Source organism: Squalius cephalus (genome assembly GCF_949319135.1).
Source record: "Squalius cephalus genome assembly, chromosome: 23".
In the NCBI taxonomy this organism is placed as follows: domain Eukaryota; kingdom Metazoa; phylum Chordata; class Actinopteri; order Cypriniformes; family Leuciscidae; genus Squalius; species Squalius cephalus.
Genome location: NC_137144.1, coordinates 1,684,325 through 1,699,404, shown reverse-complemented (window position 1 = coordinate 1,699,404; position 15,080 = coordinate 1,684,325). Strand labels below are relative to the sequence as shown.

Sequence of the window (15,080 nt, the reverse complement as noted above, 5' to 3'; positions counted from 1 at the left end):
CACCCTGGCAGGGGTTTTCAAAAATGTTCGGTTTCAGTGACCTGATACTGCGTTTCCGTGTGGACGAACAGCCGAACCGCGTAAAAAAAGTCACGGTTATAAAAATACCCGTGTCTGTGTGGACAAGGCCTAAGTCACCTCCTCTAAGAAGTGAACATGTTTTTTAGTCCCATCGCTCTTAAGCGTTTCTGGACACATGGGCTTTTTAACATTTAGCTTAGCCTTGAGATCTGCAATGATCCCCTTGTGATGTTTACCCTTTCAGTCAGGGCTAACTGCTCCGCTAGTAATTTATCTAGCTATGTTTGAAGATCTTGAATCTTTGCCTCACACATTTGTGCCTCTGCATTTTTAGAATGCACTTTTTCACATTTAGCATTCATAAGTGAAGATAGAAATGTTGTTAACTCATGGTAGCCATTTTTAACTCATGTAGTTTAAAGCCTCAATTATTTCACCACGTTTTGATTTATTTTCATGTCTACCATGAAATGTGTGTGCCAATATGCGAGCATTATATAATCTGAATTGAGTTTTTGGGGTAACACTTTAGAATACTGTATCTTACTTACTGCATAACTAATAAGGAATTATTGAGGAACTAATAGATAATTATGTATTAACACTTAAGTCACTACTGTTAACTACTAAGGAAGATGTGTTAACTAATTAGTATGTAATAGAATTGTATGATTGTGTTAAGTTTCAGTTAGTTAATCAATAACTAATGAATTATGTCATAACTCTTGAAGAACTATTATTAATTATCTATTAATTAATGTGCAAGAAAAATAACTAAGAAGTAACTACTAATGAACAGTCATACACAGTGGTTACTACAATAAACCATTTTATTTTAGCAGTGGAGTGGTGGATGAAGTACACAAATCAAGTACTTGAGTAAAAGTACAGATAACCCAATAAAATATTACTCCAGTAAAATGATAAACTATTGGCCTATTCATTTTCAAAATTACCTTAGTAAATGTACAAAGGTAATTACTTGAAAAGTAAAACACACTGATCAATGTTTTTTATTTTATTTACTAGCCAGTTTTAGTCATTCTTCAGCACTAATAAGAAAGATAAGTGCAGACATTTACTAGGCTATATATTGATCTGCAAATAAGCAAACTTTTTATTTAATTAGCAAAATGTATCATAATGTATGATAACTTATCTATTTTACAAAGGTTTAGATAATACCGTTAATAATGTGTTTTTTACAGTAAGTTTGATTTGAGTCAGAAGTATGTGGTAATTCTTTATTAATTACTAATGAGTTCCCTATATTCTCACTTTAGAATACTGTTCCAGGTTCCAAGTAATTCCTGAAGAATTATCTAATAATTATTTGTTAATTACCAATTCATTTCCTTATATGTTCACTTTAGAATACTGTTTCAGGTTATAAGTAGCCTAATTCCTGGATAATTATTTGATAATTATTTATTAATTACTAATGAGTTCCCTATATTCTCACTTTAGAATACTGTTCCAGGTTCCAAGTAATTCCTGAAGAATTATCTAATAATTAATTGTTAATTATCAATTAATTTCCTTATATGTTCACTTTAGAATACTGTTTCAGGTTATAAGTAGCCTAATTCCTGGATAATTATTTGATAATTATTTATTAATTACTAATGAGTTCCCTATATTCTCACTTTAGAATACTGTTCCAGGTTCCAAGTAATTCCTGAAGAATTATCTAATAATTATTTGTTAATTATCAATTAATTTCCCTATATTCTCACTTTAGAATACTGTTCCAGGTTCTAAGTAATTCCTGCAGAATTATTTGATAATTATTTATGAATTACTAATAAGTTCCCTATATTTTCAGTTTCCCTCAGTCATTGCCTCAAACATGAATTTACTCAATGGCATTCTATGCTGAGGAAAACAGACACACACAGTACTGTATATAAAATATAAAAACTAATCTGAGGTTAGTTTTGTATGACTGTTCATTAGTAGTTACTTCTTAGTTATTTTTCTTGAACCTTAATTAGTAGATAATTAGTATCTGTAGTATCTGGGTTATCTGTACTTTTACTCAAGTACTTGATTTGTGTACTTCATCCACCACTCCACTGCTAAAATAAAACGGTTTATTGTAGTAACCACTGTGTATGACTGTTCATTAGTAGTTACTTCTTAGTTATTTTTCTTGCACATTAATTAATAGATAATTAATAATAGTTCAAGAGTTATGACAGAATTCATTATTTATTGATTAACTAACTGTTACTTAACACAATCATAAAAATATATTACATACTGATTAGTTAACACATCTTCCTTAGTAGTTAACAGTAGTGAAGAAGTAGTTAATGAATAATTACCTATTAGTTCTTCAATAATTAATTATTAGTTATGCAGTAAGTAAGATACAGTATTCTAAAGTGTTACCGTTTTTGGTAAGTATTTGCTGTTCAAGATAGGCATAACTTTGTTTTGCTCTATTCACTCCATCACTGTTATCAGAAATTTTCCCTTCTATCCCTGAGGAGATCTTAAACAGTTCTTGGATTGTGCAGTAATGGTACTATTGAAGCTATTTAAAACCTTCTAATTTCTGTTTTATTCAATTCATTTAAATGGAGACTTTTCCTATCATACAATTAAACAATGAAAACAGACTTATCCAGTTCGTGGTCAGAAGGTCAGCTTTAATCCATTCAAAGAATCAACTCTGAAAACAAGTCATCATTTTGACGACAGATCGACGTAGATTTCAGAAAACTCACTGCAAGGGATCCCGCATTTCGGCTCCATCTGTAAGGGTGGATTTCCCTTACACACATTATGGCCAGGCCTTGATCACTATCAGCACCTCTGCCTTTAGGAATTACAAATGGTCCTTGGGGTAAGAAAGAGCGAGGTTCAAACAGTAAAAGCAAATGTCTTTGTTCATTTTCAAATATCTTTGATTATTTTCAATCTTACACCTGCAAAATACTGCCACCTGGCTGGGTCACCCATGTCTCCCATCAAGGGCCTATAAGTTCTTGGCCGCTCTTGCTGCCAAGGCTTACAGCGCCGCTAGACTGGCCGTCTCCACCCTGCACACCATGGCCCTCCAGCAAGTCTACCAGGCCAAGTCACTCCAAGAGCTGCTCAAGGGTAGTTCTGACCCAGGGTTGATGCAGGAGCTGCGTACAGCGACAGGCCTCGCCCTCCGGGTGGCGAAAGTCACTGCGCACACTACTAGGCAGACGATGTCCACGCTTGTGGTCCAGGAACACCATCTCTGGCTGAACCTGGCCAAGATGAAAGGAACTTTCAACTTTACAACTTTGCAGAACATTTACATTCACAAACAGCTAATATTACACACGGCATGAAAGGGAATACTGAAAACCATAATAGGGGCACTTTAATAACTGTTTAACCCGAATGTTCTGTTCAGGTCTCTCAGACCCCAGCTATAAAACATGATTAAATGCAATAGATGTGTGGCATGCATTCGGTTTCTGTCGAGTTGTTTCTTTCTTTCTGTTGAGGTTACAGTTGACAAAAACTACTTTACTAAATCCCAAATAAGTGTACACATACACACACACACACACACAAAACCAACTCAATGTAAAGTCAAACACAAAGGATATGGGATGTGCTTTTGCAACTGTGCAAAGGTAAGTCTGAAATACATATTTTAGTGGGATGTTTGAGGGATGAGGCTTATGCAACAGTGCAAAGGTGAATAATGGGCTCTCTCTCAAAATACAACCGTTTGAGTGTCTTGATCTCTTACTGACAGCCCTCGAAGTGATTTTTTCAAACCCGCAGTTCCGACCTTCCGATACTGCATGATGTTCGAAGCTTCAAACGTCATCAATTACATGGTATTGTCATTTCGATACAAGCATCAGACAGTGTGTGATACAATATTGCTTTGAAAATTGCGTTGGAGCATCGGAGCCCCAGTATTAACTATACCAGCACTAACGACTGGCTTGTCCTGGCCCACTCGAGAGATCAGTTATGCGAACACAAGGATCTGGTGCTCAGGCACCTTAGCTAGCTGGGACTTTGGATCAAACTTCCTCCCAAGGTGGGAAACGCTAAATTTGTTAGCAAGTTTGATCAACTAAAAAGTTACTGGCAAGTGCCTTTAACTGAAAGAGCTCATGAAATTTCTGCTTTCATTTTACCATCAAGATTATTTTTGTTCAAGGTTATGAGTTTCGGATTGCGTAATGCTCCCGCAACTTTCCAGCGTTTAATGAATCGAGTTATTTCTGGTTTGAGGGGATGTGCTGTTACTTAGATGATATCAGTGTGTTTAGTCAAACTTGGGATGATCACATAGTTCAAATGAGAGCACTATTTGATCCATTGGTGAAGGCAAATTTGACTGTTAATTTGTTAAAAGGCCACAGTAGTTTACTTGGGGAAAGTGGTTGGGCAAGGCCAAGTGCGCCCTGTCCGTGCAAAAGTAGAAGCGACTGATAACCTCCCTATGCCTACTACTAAGAAAGAACTTCTGCGATTTCTTGGAATGGTGGAATTTTTCTACAGTGGTGCCCCCCCTGACAAATTTATTGCAAAAATAGTCTTTTGTTGCACTTGTTGTCAGCAAGCATTCGAAAAAGTGAAAATGCTTCTTTTTGAAAGCTCAGAAATTTGACCAAGCGTTTCGGTTGCAAGTGGATGCCAGCAATGTGGGTGCTGGTGCCGTTCTGTAACACATGGAAATGATCATCCGGTTGGATTCTTTTCTAAAAAGTTGAATTCTTACCAACTTAATTACTCTGTGATTGAAAAGGAAGCGCTTGCTCTGATTTGGGCTTTGCAATACTTTGAAGTGTATGTGGGTTCGTCTGAGGGACCTCTAGTGGTTTTTACTGATCACAACTCTTTAGTTTTTCTTCACTCGTTATATAACCCTAACCAGATGTTAATGAGGTGTGCTTATTTTTACAGGGGTACCTGTTAGATATTTGACATATTAAAGGGATTTAACTTTTTTGATTTGATTTTGATTTCACATGATTTCACTTTTTTACTTCAGTTAGTGTTGCTAAAATGTTGTAAAAATGTTGCTGTTTGAGCATAAACAACATCTGTAAAGTTACGAAGCTCAAAGTTCAAAGCAAAGGAAGATATTTGCTTTTAAAGAAATAGTTTTTTAAGGACTACAGCAAACGGCTGGTAGAGACTACATGACATTCCTCCCAGGTTAGTGACATCACCAACCCTAAAATTTACATAAACCCCTCCCCCCGGAACACGATTTATAGATTATCATGACAGAATATGCTAATCAATGACAAGAAGATAACTAAACATCAGCTACATACATTCATCAACTAACCATTCAGAAATGTCCTGTTGCTTCTACATGTCTCTCCATTATTGTCTGACTCTGGTTTGAACATAAACATTGAAATTTTCAGTGCAAGTCTGGTAAAAGGACACAAACTGTTGTAGCTCCGCCCACTGTGCCGGGAGCAGCAGCTCATTTACATTTTAAGGGACAGACACAAAAACGGTGCGCTTTTGCTCACCCTCAAAAAGTGACGATTTTAACATGCTATATAAAATATCTGTGGGGTATTTTGAGCTCAAATTTCACATACACACTCTGGGACCATCAAATACTTATTTTACATCTTGTGAAAAGGGCATTATACCACCCCTTTAAAGGCTCAGGCTCTTCCTGCTACGGCCTGCCAGTGGGTGTGGCTGGGAGACCTCATCAAGTGAACGATGTCCACCTGTTCTTCCCTCTATAAAGCTTAGGGTTTTTTGGGGTGGTGTGAGCGTGCTCCTGGTTAGTTTGTTCTTGATTCTGGTCTGTTTCTTTATTTTGATCTTGGTATTTATTAAAATTTGGTTCTGTCTGTCACTTAGATTGATCATGTGATTGATCATTTTTGTTTTGTTCTATATTTTTATTTAATAAATCTTTTGTAAAGATCATACCAACCAGACTGTGTCCTTTCATTTGCCACGGCTTTGAGCCGATCATGACACTGTGAATTAAGAAATCCTTATTTAGTCACAAACTATTTTTCTGCCTACTATATATAATAGGGAAGTATGCGATTTCATGTGTATGTGATGCAGCCTCTGTGATTGGCAGGAGAAACACTGCCACCAGTCACATTCAAAGAAGGGAAATCTAACTCAATTATGCATTGTTTTGGATGGTTCATTACACTTGACTGCAGCCACAGAAAAAGGTTAATCAGTTAATCATGTAATTCTGTTATCCTGGTGTTGTGCCATATGTCAGCCATATGTTAACAACTTATTTTTTTATTAAGATATCATAATCAGGGTGTTTAGAAAGAACTGCAGGTTCACTGTAAATCTGTCTGGATCAGAGATAGAAGAGAGCAGTCATTACATATAACAACTGTTCCCAGTGCTGTATGTTAAGAGCATAAAGCACAATTAGAGCATAAAATTTACATGTTCATTAATATAAAGAAAGACGAGGCACAGAGGCCCTTTTCACAAAAAGTACTTCTGCATTCCTCAATTTACATCAAACTCACAGGGAATGCAAACACTGAACTATTGTACACGGGCAATAATTAAATAGTATATCAACTGTCCCCACACTTTATGTAAATCTCACAGGAATGAGTGAAAGTCTTGTTGCATTACTCTGGTCAAATTGCAGCAGTAGTAAAAAGCTGGATGTGTACCATCTTTATAGAGCTTTTTTTGACTGCCAATGTCATTGGTTATGATATGAGTAATGCAGTTCATTGGCCACCAGATGGTGCCACTAACATGCCCTACAAGTGCTTTGTGAATCCTGCAAACATCGCCATCATCACCGCTGGTCTTTCTGAACACTCGGCACAGATGTATGATGCACGATTGGTCCCCGTCCTCTGGGTTTACAGTGCTGGCTGCTGAGACTCAGTGCTGGTGTTGCTGGTCCAGGTTTGAGATGGTACCGCACTGGCTGAGTCTGGTGATTCATAGACTGGTGGTTCTCTCTCAGTCTCTGGAGGGTAAGGAGGAGGTGGGAGGTCAAACCATGACGGTCGGCTGGAGAGAGAAGTACAGACAGAGAGAGTGTTGAGCTTCATAACATGAGATGTATAATTATTGTCAAAGTTAAAGTCGATTTATAAGGCACTTTTTAAAAACAGCAAGTGCTGTACACGCATATCACATATCATGATACAAACAGTCAACAGCGCAGAATAAAACAATAAGACACAATAAAAAAGCAACTCACATATCTCAAATGCCATTTTTTAGGCTAGATTTAAAACCAGCAAGTGTTTGAGCCTGTCTAATGTAGAGGGGCAAATTATTCCAGAGCTTCGGTGCTGCCACTGCAAATGCTCTGTCACCCCTGCTCTTCAACTTTACCTGTGGGACAACTAAAAGCAAATGGTCAGCAGACCAAAGTGATCTTAGTGGTGCATACAGCTTGATCAGGTGCATACAGCTTGATCAGGTCAGAAAGATATTTAGGTGCAAAACCATTAAGAGATTTAAAAACAGAGAGAGGAGAGAGAGAGGCCTGACTAATACCTATAGAGGCCATTACAATAATCCAGATGAGTTGAAATGAAAATATGAACAAGTCTTTAAAGGACAGGAAAGATTTTACCTTGGAGCGTTGTCTCAATTAGAAAAAGCTAGATTTAACTACCAAGTTAATCTGTTTTTCCAATTTAAAATCACAATCCATAATAACACCTACATTTTTTGCATAGGGCTTCACAAGTGGATTAAATGTCCAAATGTAATGATTCATAAGTGCCTCCCGGCGTAAACAGCATAACTTCTGTTTTATTTTCATTAAAGCTAAGGCAATTTAGTGCCATACAGGCCTTAATTTCCTCAAGACACTGCAATAGTGGCACTAAAGTGCAAGTATCTTTTAGTTTCAAAGGCAGATAAATTTGCGTATCGTCTGCATAACAATGAAAAGAAATGCCAAATTTCCTAAAAATATGTCCTAAGGAGAGCATATACAGAGATAACAAAATAGGCTCTAAAATTTAGCCCTGAGGGACCCCACACTAGAGGTCTTCACGGGTCCAAAAATTCGTGCCCGAACCCGAAAGAGACCCGTAATGTACTAAACCGAACCGACCCGGACCCGTCTATTATTTCAAAAGCTGGACCCGGACCCGTGCAGATCCGAGAAATGCCTAACCGGACCCGACCTGGACCCGTCTATTATTTGAAAGCTGGACCCGAAACCGCCGGGAAGACACAGACTCGACTGGACCCGATTGTCACATATTCCACCTTAAACTGCTATTACAAGTCAATAAACCTGTTGCGAAAAATACAACTTTTTGTCTTACCTAATTTAAGGAGCCGTGGTAGCGTAGTAGTCTCCTCTCCCTTCCTTGTAACGTTAACGTTACCTGACTGGCTGTGATCATGCATTAATCCTCCGACAAGAAAGTTATTCATGTTATTCCTCTCGTTATTCCAAGTCCAAGCTTAATCCACTCATTATTTCAGCTTCAAAAGTCCACTTGATGTCACGGTGACGGATGACAAATGCAACTTTGCACATGTAACTTACATTCTGACTCGAGTTAACTCGCATAACGTGAATAACTTTGACTGTTTGCCCTTTTGAACTAATGTTATAATAACGATTGCTCGTTCAGTGCCATGGCCGCTGACGTTATTTATTTGCTATCATCTCCGTGCTCTCTGCTCTGCATCGAGTCTGAATCTGACCACTAAAACTTTAAGATTAAACAAGACGGTTAATTTATATTGTAAAATCTAAAGCGTGGTTTGGCGGTCCCTCACTGAAGCTCTGGTAACTGGTTGCCATAGAAACATGACACGCGCTTGAGACTGCACATGCACGCTAGCTGGATCAACCTAAAATATGCTTTTTAACGCAATTTATTTTGAGTGTCCTAATTTTACAAGTTGCAAGTTACAAAAAAACACAAGCAGTGTCTAATCACGACCGGGTTTTCTCCGCGTCTGATCTAATGACTCCGATCGCACGGGTATTACACACAATGTTAAACAGACCCGGGACCCGAAGTAATAAATTCGGACCCGACCCGGACCCGGCTGATCATTTAAAATATAGACCCGAACCCGTACGGGTCCCGGGTCGGGTCCCGGGTCGACGGGTCTCGGGTTCACTGTGAAGACCTCTACCCCACACGTGAAAGAAGCTGTTGAGGAGGTTAAGTCTCCAAAACGAACTGAGAAAGTTCTTTCAGACAAATAGGATCTAAACCATGCCAACGCAGTACCCTTAATACCAACACATTGTTTCCAAGTGTGTTCTCTTCTCTTTGATCCCTAGCAGACATCTGGGGGAGGACGACCTCGCAAACCAGTATGCTGCTGTGGGTGCCGCAGGATTCCGAACTCGTTTGATCACTTGTCTCCATGTTTTCTGGCCTGTAGCGACTACTCTTGCCTGTTGTAGGTCAAGCCGCTGGTTCTTCAGATCTTCTTTGATTTGCTTGATCCATGTTTTCTTGGGTGCAGTGCACTGGATTCTCCACTGGCTTGGTCGTTTCCTCCAGAGGAGTTGGTGTGGTATTCGATTTGCATCCATCTCAGCCGTTGTTGTTGTATCTACTCTTCGATGGCTGGTTGTTGTTGGCACCTGGCTCGGATTGCGTCATTGGTGATGCGATCGCGAATCGAAATTCCCAGGATCTGGCGTAGGCATCGCATTTGGAAAACTTCAAGTTTGATCAAATCCATCTTGAGGCAGGTCCATGTTTCAGATCCATAGTGAAGAATTGGTAGGATCAACGTACGAAAGAGGCGGATCTTGATCTTTGTGGAGATGTTGTTTTTCTTCCACAAACACCATTTGAGGGAAGATGCCACTTTCTTCTCCTGAACCAACGAACCAAGGTATTTGAATTGTTGCACTTGTTCAATCTTAATCCGGCAAGGTGGACGAGTGCTTGGGAACCATCCGTTGAGAGTACTTTGGTCTTTTCGGCGTTGATCTCAAGACCATACGACTGAGCAATGTGGGCAATGTTGTAGAGGATATCCGTGGCCTAAGCATCTTTCTTCGCGAGGACGGAGCTATCATTAGCAAACATGAGGTCCGTTAAGAAGTGGTCTTCATCCAATTGAATGCCCTGTTTGCCCTCAAAGACTTTCCTCATAATGCAACTCCGCCAAGGACAGTCCTAAGCCCGGATGAAAAAGGAGGAAGGTGGCCACCCTGGCGAGGTGACCAGAACCAGGAAACTGGGGAAACTAGCCAAGTAACCACATCGATTTCAAACCGAATTCTAAGTGTGTAATCAAGATCTTATGGTCTAAAGCAGTGATCTCAAACTCAATTCCTGGAGGGCCACAGCTCTGCACAGTTTTACTCCAACCCTAATCAAACACACCTGATCCAGCTAATCAAGGTCTTCAGGATTACTAGAAACTTCCTTGCAGGTGTGAGTTGGAGCTGGTTGGAGCTAAACTGTGCAGAGCTGTGGCCCTCCAGGAATTGAGTTTGAGATCACTGGTCTAAAGTATCAAATGCAGCCGAAAGGTCTAGTAAAATTTAAATCGCACAGTCCTTGAGTCAGTAGTAAGTAACAAGTCATTAAAAACCTCAACTGATTAAAAAAAGCAGAGCACACAGTGAAAATGGATAAAAAAGTCGATGGGAAAGATATCTGCTCTAACAGCGTCAATCTTGTCAATAAAAAAAAGTGTAAAAATGTTCACACATTTCGGCAGAAGGCTCTAAACAAGAAGCTTGGTGATTGTTCAAAATAGCATTAATAGTACAGAACAGCACAGCTGGCTTATGAGAGTTATTACAGATAACATTAGAGAGATACTTTTTCCTTCTGCATTCAAGTCTCATAGCTCGAGTAGTAGCATTCAGCCACGGTTGAACTCTATTTTTTTCTTGAACCATCCTAAAAGGGGCCACTGTATCCAAAATACTTTCACAGGTTAAAAATAAGAATGAGGTTAAGTCGTCGGTGTTAAGGCCATATGACGACATTGAATAATCATCCTCAATGCCATTAAAAGCCTCAGAAAATAATTGAGCAGTTGAAGGATTAATCGTCCGACAGCGACGGTTTGGAACAGTCACTTTAAAATCACAAGAAATACATATCTCAAATAAAAAAAGCAAATCATCAGAGAAAGTGGCATCACAGACTTCAATATTACCAATAGGCAAGCCATATGATGAAACCAAATCTAGTGTGTGTCCACATATATGTGTGGGACTTGTGACAAACTGAGTTACGTTAAAAGACTCCAAAAGATTTAAAAAAGCTTTAGCCAAAGGCTTGGCAGGACAGCACACATGGATATTAAAGTCGACATGAAATCAAAATGGATCCTATTTACTTTGTTAGTGCATATTACTAGTTTTGTGGTGAACAATTAATATGTGCAAGTTAATACACAGAAAAAAATTGTTTGCCGTGGTAATCTTTAAAGGGGGGGTGAAATGCTCATTTCACTCAATCTCCTGTTAATCTTGAGTACCTATAGAGTAGTATTGCATCCTTCATATCTCCAAAAAGTCTTTAGTTTTATTATATTTATAAAAGAAAGATAGGCTGTACTGAGTCTTTCCGGAAAAAACCGAGCGTCTGGAGGCGGGCCGTGTGGGCGAAGCCAGAGCCATAGAGAGAATCCGTCGATCTGGGCTTTGTTTATAAAACATTCATCGTCGAAATGCAGGGAACAAACACAACTCGTTTTTGCCCCGGAAAAACAATCTGCATCCACTGTTCCTAACGCTGGGTTCTTTGGGAAGCTGAACATGGTAAGCTTTCCCTCACATCCAAAAACACACTTTGGAGACACTATGCAGCGCTGCCGATGATTTCCTGTTGAAGCGCGTTGATGTGCACGGTCTCGCTCTCCTCTGGTCGACGTGTGCGCGGGCGAGCTTTTCCGGGAGAAATGCTCATATAAGGAGTTCCACTCTGGTCTACGTCATTAGATCCACGGTCGAAAAAAACCCAGCCGAAACTTGTACCAACCCGGAAGTAAGATTTTCGGCACAGAAAATCTCCGTTATTCGTCCAAAATATTTTTTTAAATCTTTGGCCATGTTAAGCATGAGAATCCATCTCTTTAACACTGTAAACAACAATGAATACATGAAACACCATTGTACCCCCCCTTTAATCAAATCTGAAAAGTTACTTCCGGTCTGAAATGGTGTTCCTTCTCTGATGACATCAGTTTGACGGCTTGGGTTGGGAAACGCTGAACCACTCCCTCAAACAGTCAGTCTGCTATGAGCAGAGATGGAGAGGAGGAGCGCTAGAGTAAAACCCTTCCCTCTGTTCAATATTCCGTTTCACTGGGAAATACGTCACAACACTGGAGAAAAGTAGTTTGCAACTTCCGGTTCACGGGGACTTTAAGATCCCCCACAATTAAGACCTGATCATATTTCGTCATGATTCCGGCCAAAAAATCAGCAAACTCATCGATAAAGTCCTTGTTATATTTGAATGGGCGATAAACAACAGCGCACAACACCGGATAACTCGGACTTAGTTTAAAAAAACTGAGTTCAAAGCTGGAATAGGAGTAAGATGGCAAACGCCGACAGTTTAAATGTTTTTAAAAATAGTTGCTACTCCAACTACTAGTCCCGTAAGCCGTGGAGAGTTGAAATAGGTACAGTTCAGTGGTAAAACTTCTGCAAAAACACTCGACTCACCAACACCGATCCAGGTCTCAGTCACACACAACACATCCAAGTCCTTGAAAGTTAAAAAGTAATTCAAAATAAAGGACTTGTTAGCTAGTGATCTAGCATTCACCAAGGCTATCATCACTGGAGTTGAGTCTTTCAACAACGGAGATTCACAGTCAAAAGACCGATGGAGAGTAGCGTCCACACCACCTCTTCTAAGACGGGGTGGCCGATGAATGATGACCGGAGGCTCCTTATCCGCGTCAATCATAGGTTTCAGCCACTTATATGCAGGATCCCAAAATGGTCGAAGCACGCACCAACGACAATCCACGTCAAGATCTCCCAAAATCCAGCGAGGATCAGTATTTGGGAACAAAGCCATTAAAGTCTTTCTGAATCGCTTCTTCCTTCCGAGAGAGCATGGGGTCTGGCAGAGTAATCCACGCAGGAGTGGTGGAGTATCTATCTATCTATCTATCTATCTATCTATCTGTCTATCATTATATCCATCTATCTATCCATCAATCCAAAACTATTTTAACTTTTAGAAAGGCTTTGATATACAATGTTGCCAATGCTGGTATTTGGTATTTTTTAATTATCGGCATCAGCTGATGTTGTTTTATTCTGTTTTTGACAATTCTGTTATTAGTTATAGGAAGGAAAATGCTATAAAACTTTCTCATATAGCTCATACAGCTACAGTTGGTCATTGGCCATCTTGCTCTGTAAGAATAAAAAAATCCCTATCGGTCAGCCACTAGTGGATAACTGTTGAATGTGGTAAAAGCTTGATATTTAATTAGAAAAGTTTGACATATCATTTAATTTGTAGTATTGATAAGCATACCCAACATCCAGCACAGCCTGCGAGTATGTTGGAGGACAGTCTATGGCAGTTCTGGGATATTGTGAAGGAGAGAGCAGCTGGAGACTGTGGACTGAGCTGAACGTCTCTGACGGGGACGGACACTGGGGTGAAAGTTCATGTCCTCCAGGACGGACGTGTCCTCTGTCCACTATGACAAGCCGGGACAGCAGGAGTGGTTGGTGGCAGGCACCTCTGTAGACCCCGTGTGGCAGCAGGACACTTCGCTTTCTCTGATGGTGCAGGACGAGGGCCAGCAGTGCCACTACCAGCACAAAGATGACGGCACTGCCAATCACTGCGTATGTGATACTGGGGTAATAGTGTAGTCGATAGTCCAGAGTCACAACGTCCTGTCCTGGGTATTCTGGGAGGAATGGGGAATGATTTTAGATTATTTCAAAGATTATTTTACATAAATAGCCAAGTAAATAAACTGAAACATAAATACAATCAAACATACACAATCATACCATAAAGAAATACGCTTGGGTAAATTCCCAAGATATACACCCTGATATAACAGATTACCGTGTTAATCAGTTGTTGTTGTTTTTTATATATTTTGTGTACATTTCTTCAAAAAAAAGTATAGAGTGGCTATAAAAAGTCTATATTTGCACAGTTTAAACTTTCTCTAATTACTGTAAATATTAAATTATTCATTCAGTGAACACGTGACTATTATTACACATATCTATGTACATGCATTTGGCAGACACTTGCATTCAAATCAACTTAAAACATTGAAGTATGCATTGTAGCAGTTCATGTATTCTCTGGGAATTGAGCCTATGACCTTTGGTTATAGTCAGGAACATCTATGCTTATGAAGATTTTTCACTGTCTGGAATTATGGACACAGCCAAACTCATTAAATAGAGAGAGTATTCAGGTACTTTTTAGCTACAAAGCTAATTTGAAACATTTAAGCATAAGCCTTTTGATGAAATCATCTTAAAGTTCATTCAAAACCTGCCTTCAGTGTGCAGATGTGTTAGTGTAGTGCGTGTCTGTACCTGCTGTTGTAAGGCAGTTCTCTTCATCACTGTTATCTTGACAGTTATCCTGTCCATTGCAGAGAAAACTGCGATCTACACACCGGCCATTGCGACAGTGGAAGCGTGCGGATGAACACACCAGAGGGTTAGCAGCTGGGGGAGAGATTTACAGATTACCTTACAGATTATTTCATAGATTTGTACATGCTCTCTTTCTTCTAGTATAACAAATAAAATAAATATTTAATTTTATATTTAATTGAATTTTCTTTTATATTTAATTTTACTTTGAATACCTCATTTGAATTTATTTTTTAAGTAAATGTATTGCCAAACAGTTGTTTAATAAGCAGGTGAAGTAAACCTACTAACCTCACCCAAATTTAATTGAATATCCTTTCAATAAAGTCAGTATTAACTGAAGATTAACCTGTTAAACCCAGTAGGGGGTGCAACCCACATAAAATCAAATTATTCCACAATAATACATCATTAAAAAAAAAAAAAAAATCAATTACAGCTCTTAAATGAGGTAATATACAGACCTAATATAAAGTGGTTTCGTTCCTTTACCATGGTTGATGTT

General features: G+C 39.2%; 1 protein-coding gene across 1 annotated transcript in view; it reads right to left on the bottom strand.

Moving 5' to 3' along the window:
- Positions 1–2,661: 2,661 nt before the first annotated feature.
- Positions 2,662–15,080, bottom strand: part of ldlrad3 (low density lipoprotein receptor class A domain containing 3) — a 41,993-nt gene continuing 29,574 nt past the window's right edge. The window contains exons 4-6 of the mRNA XM_079859035.1: positions 14,513–14,647; positions 13,476–13,860; positions 2,662–7,017 (exon numbers count right to left, since the gene is read on the bottom strand). Of these exons, the coding sequence (XP_079715161.1) occupies positions 6,864–7,017; positions 13,476–13,860; positions 14,513–14,647 (674 nt within the window). The 3' untranslated portion in view covers positions 2,662–6,863. The remainder of the gene's footprint in view (positions 7,018–13,475; positions 13,861–14,512; positions 14,648–15,080) is intronic.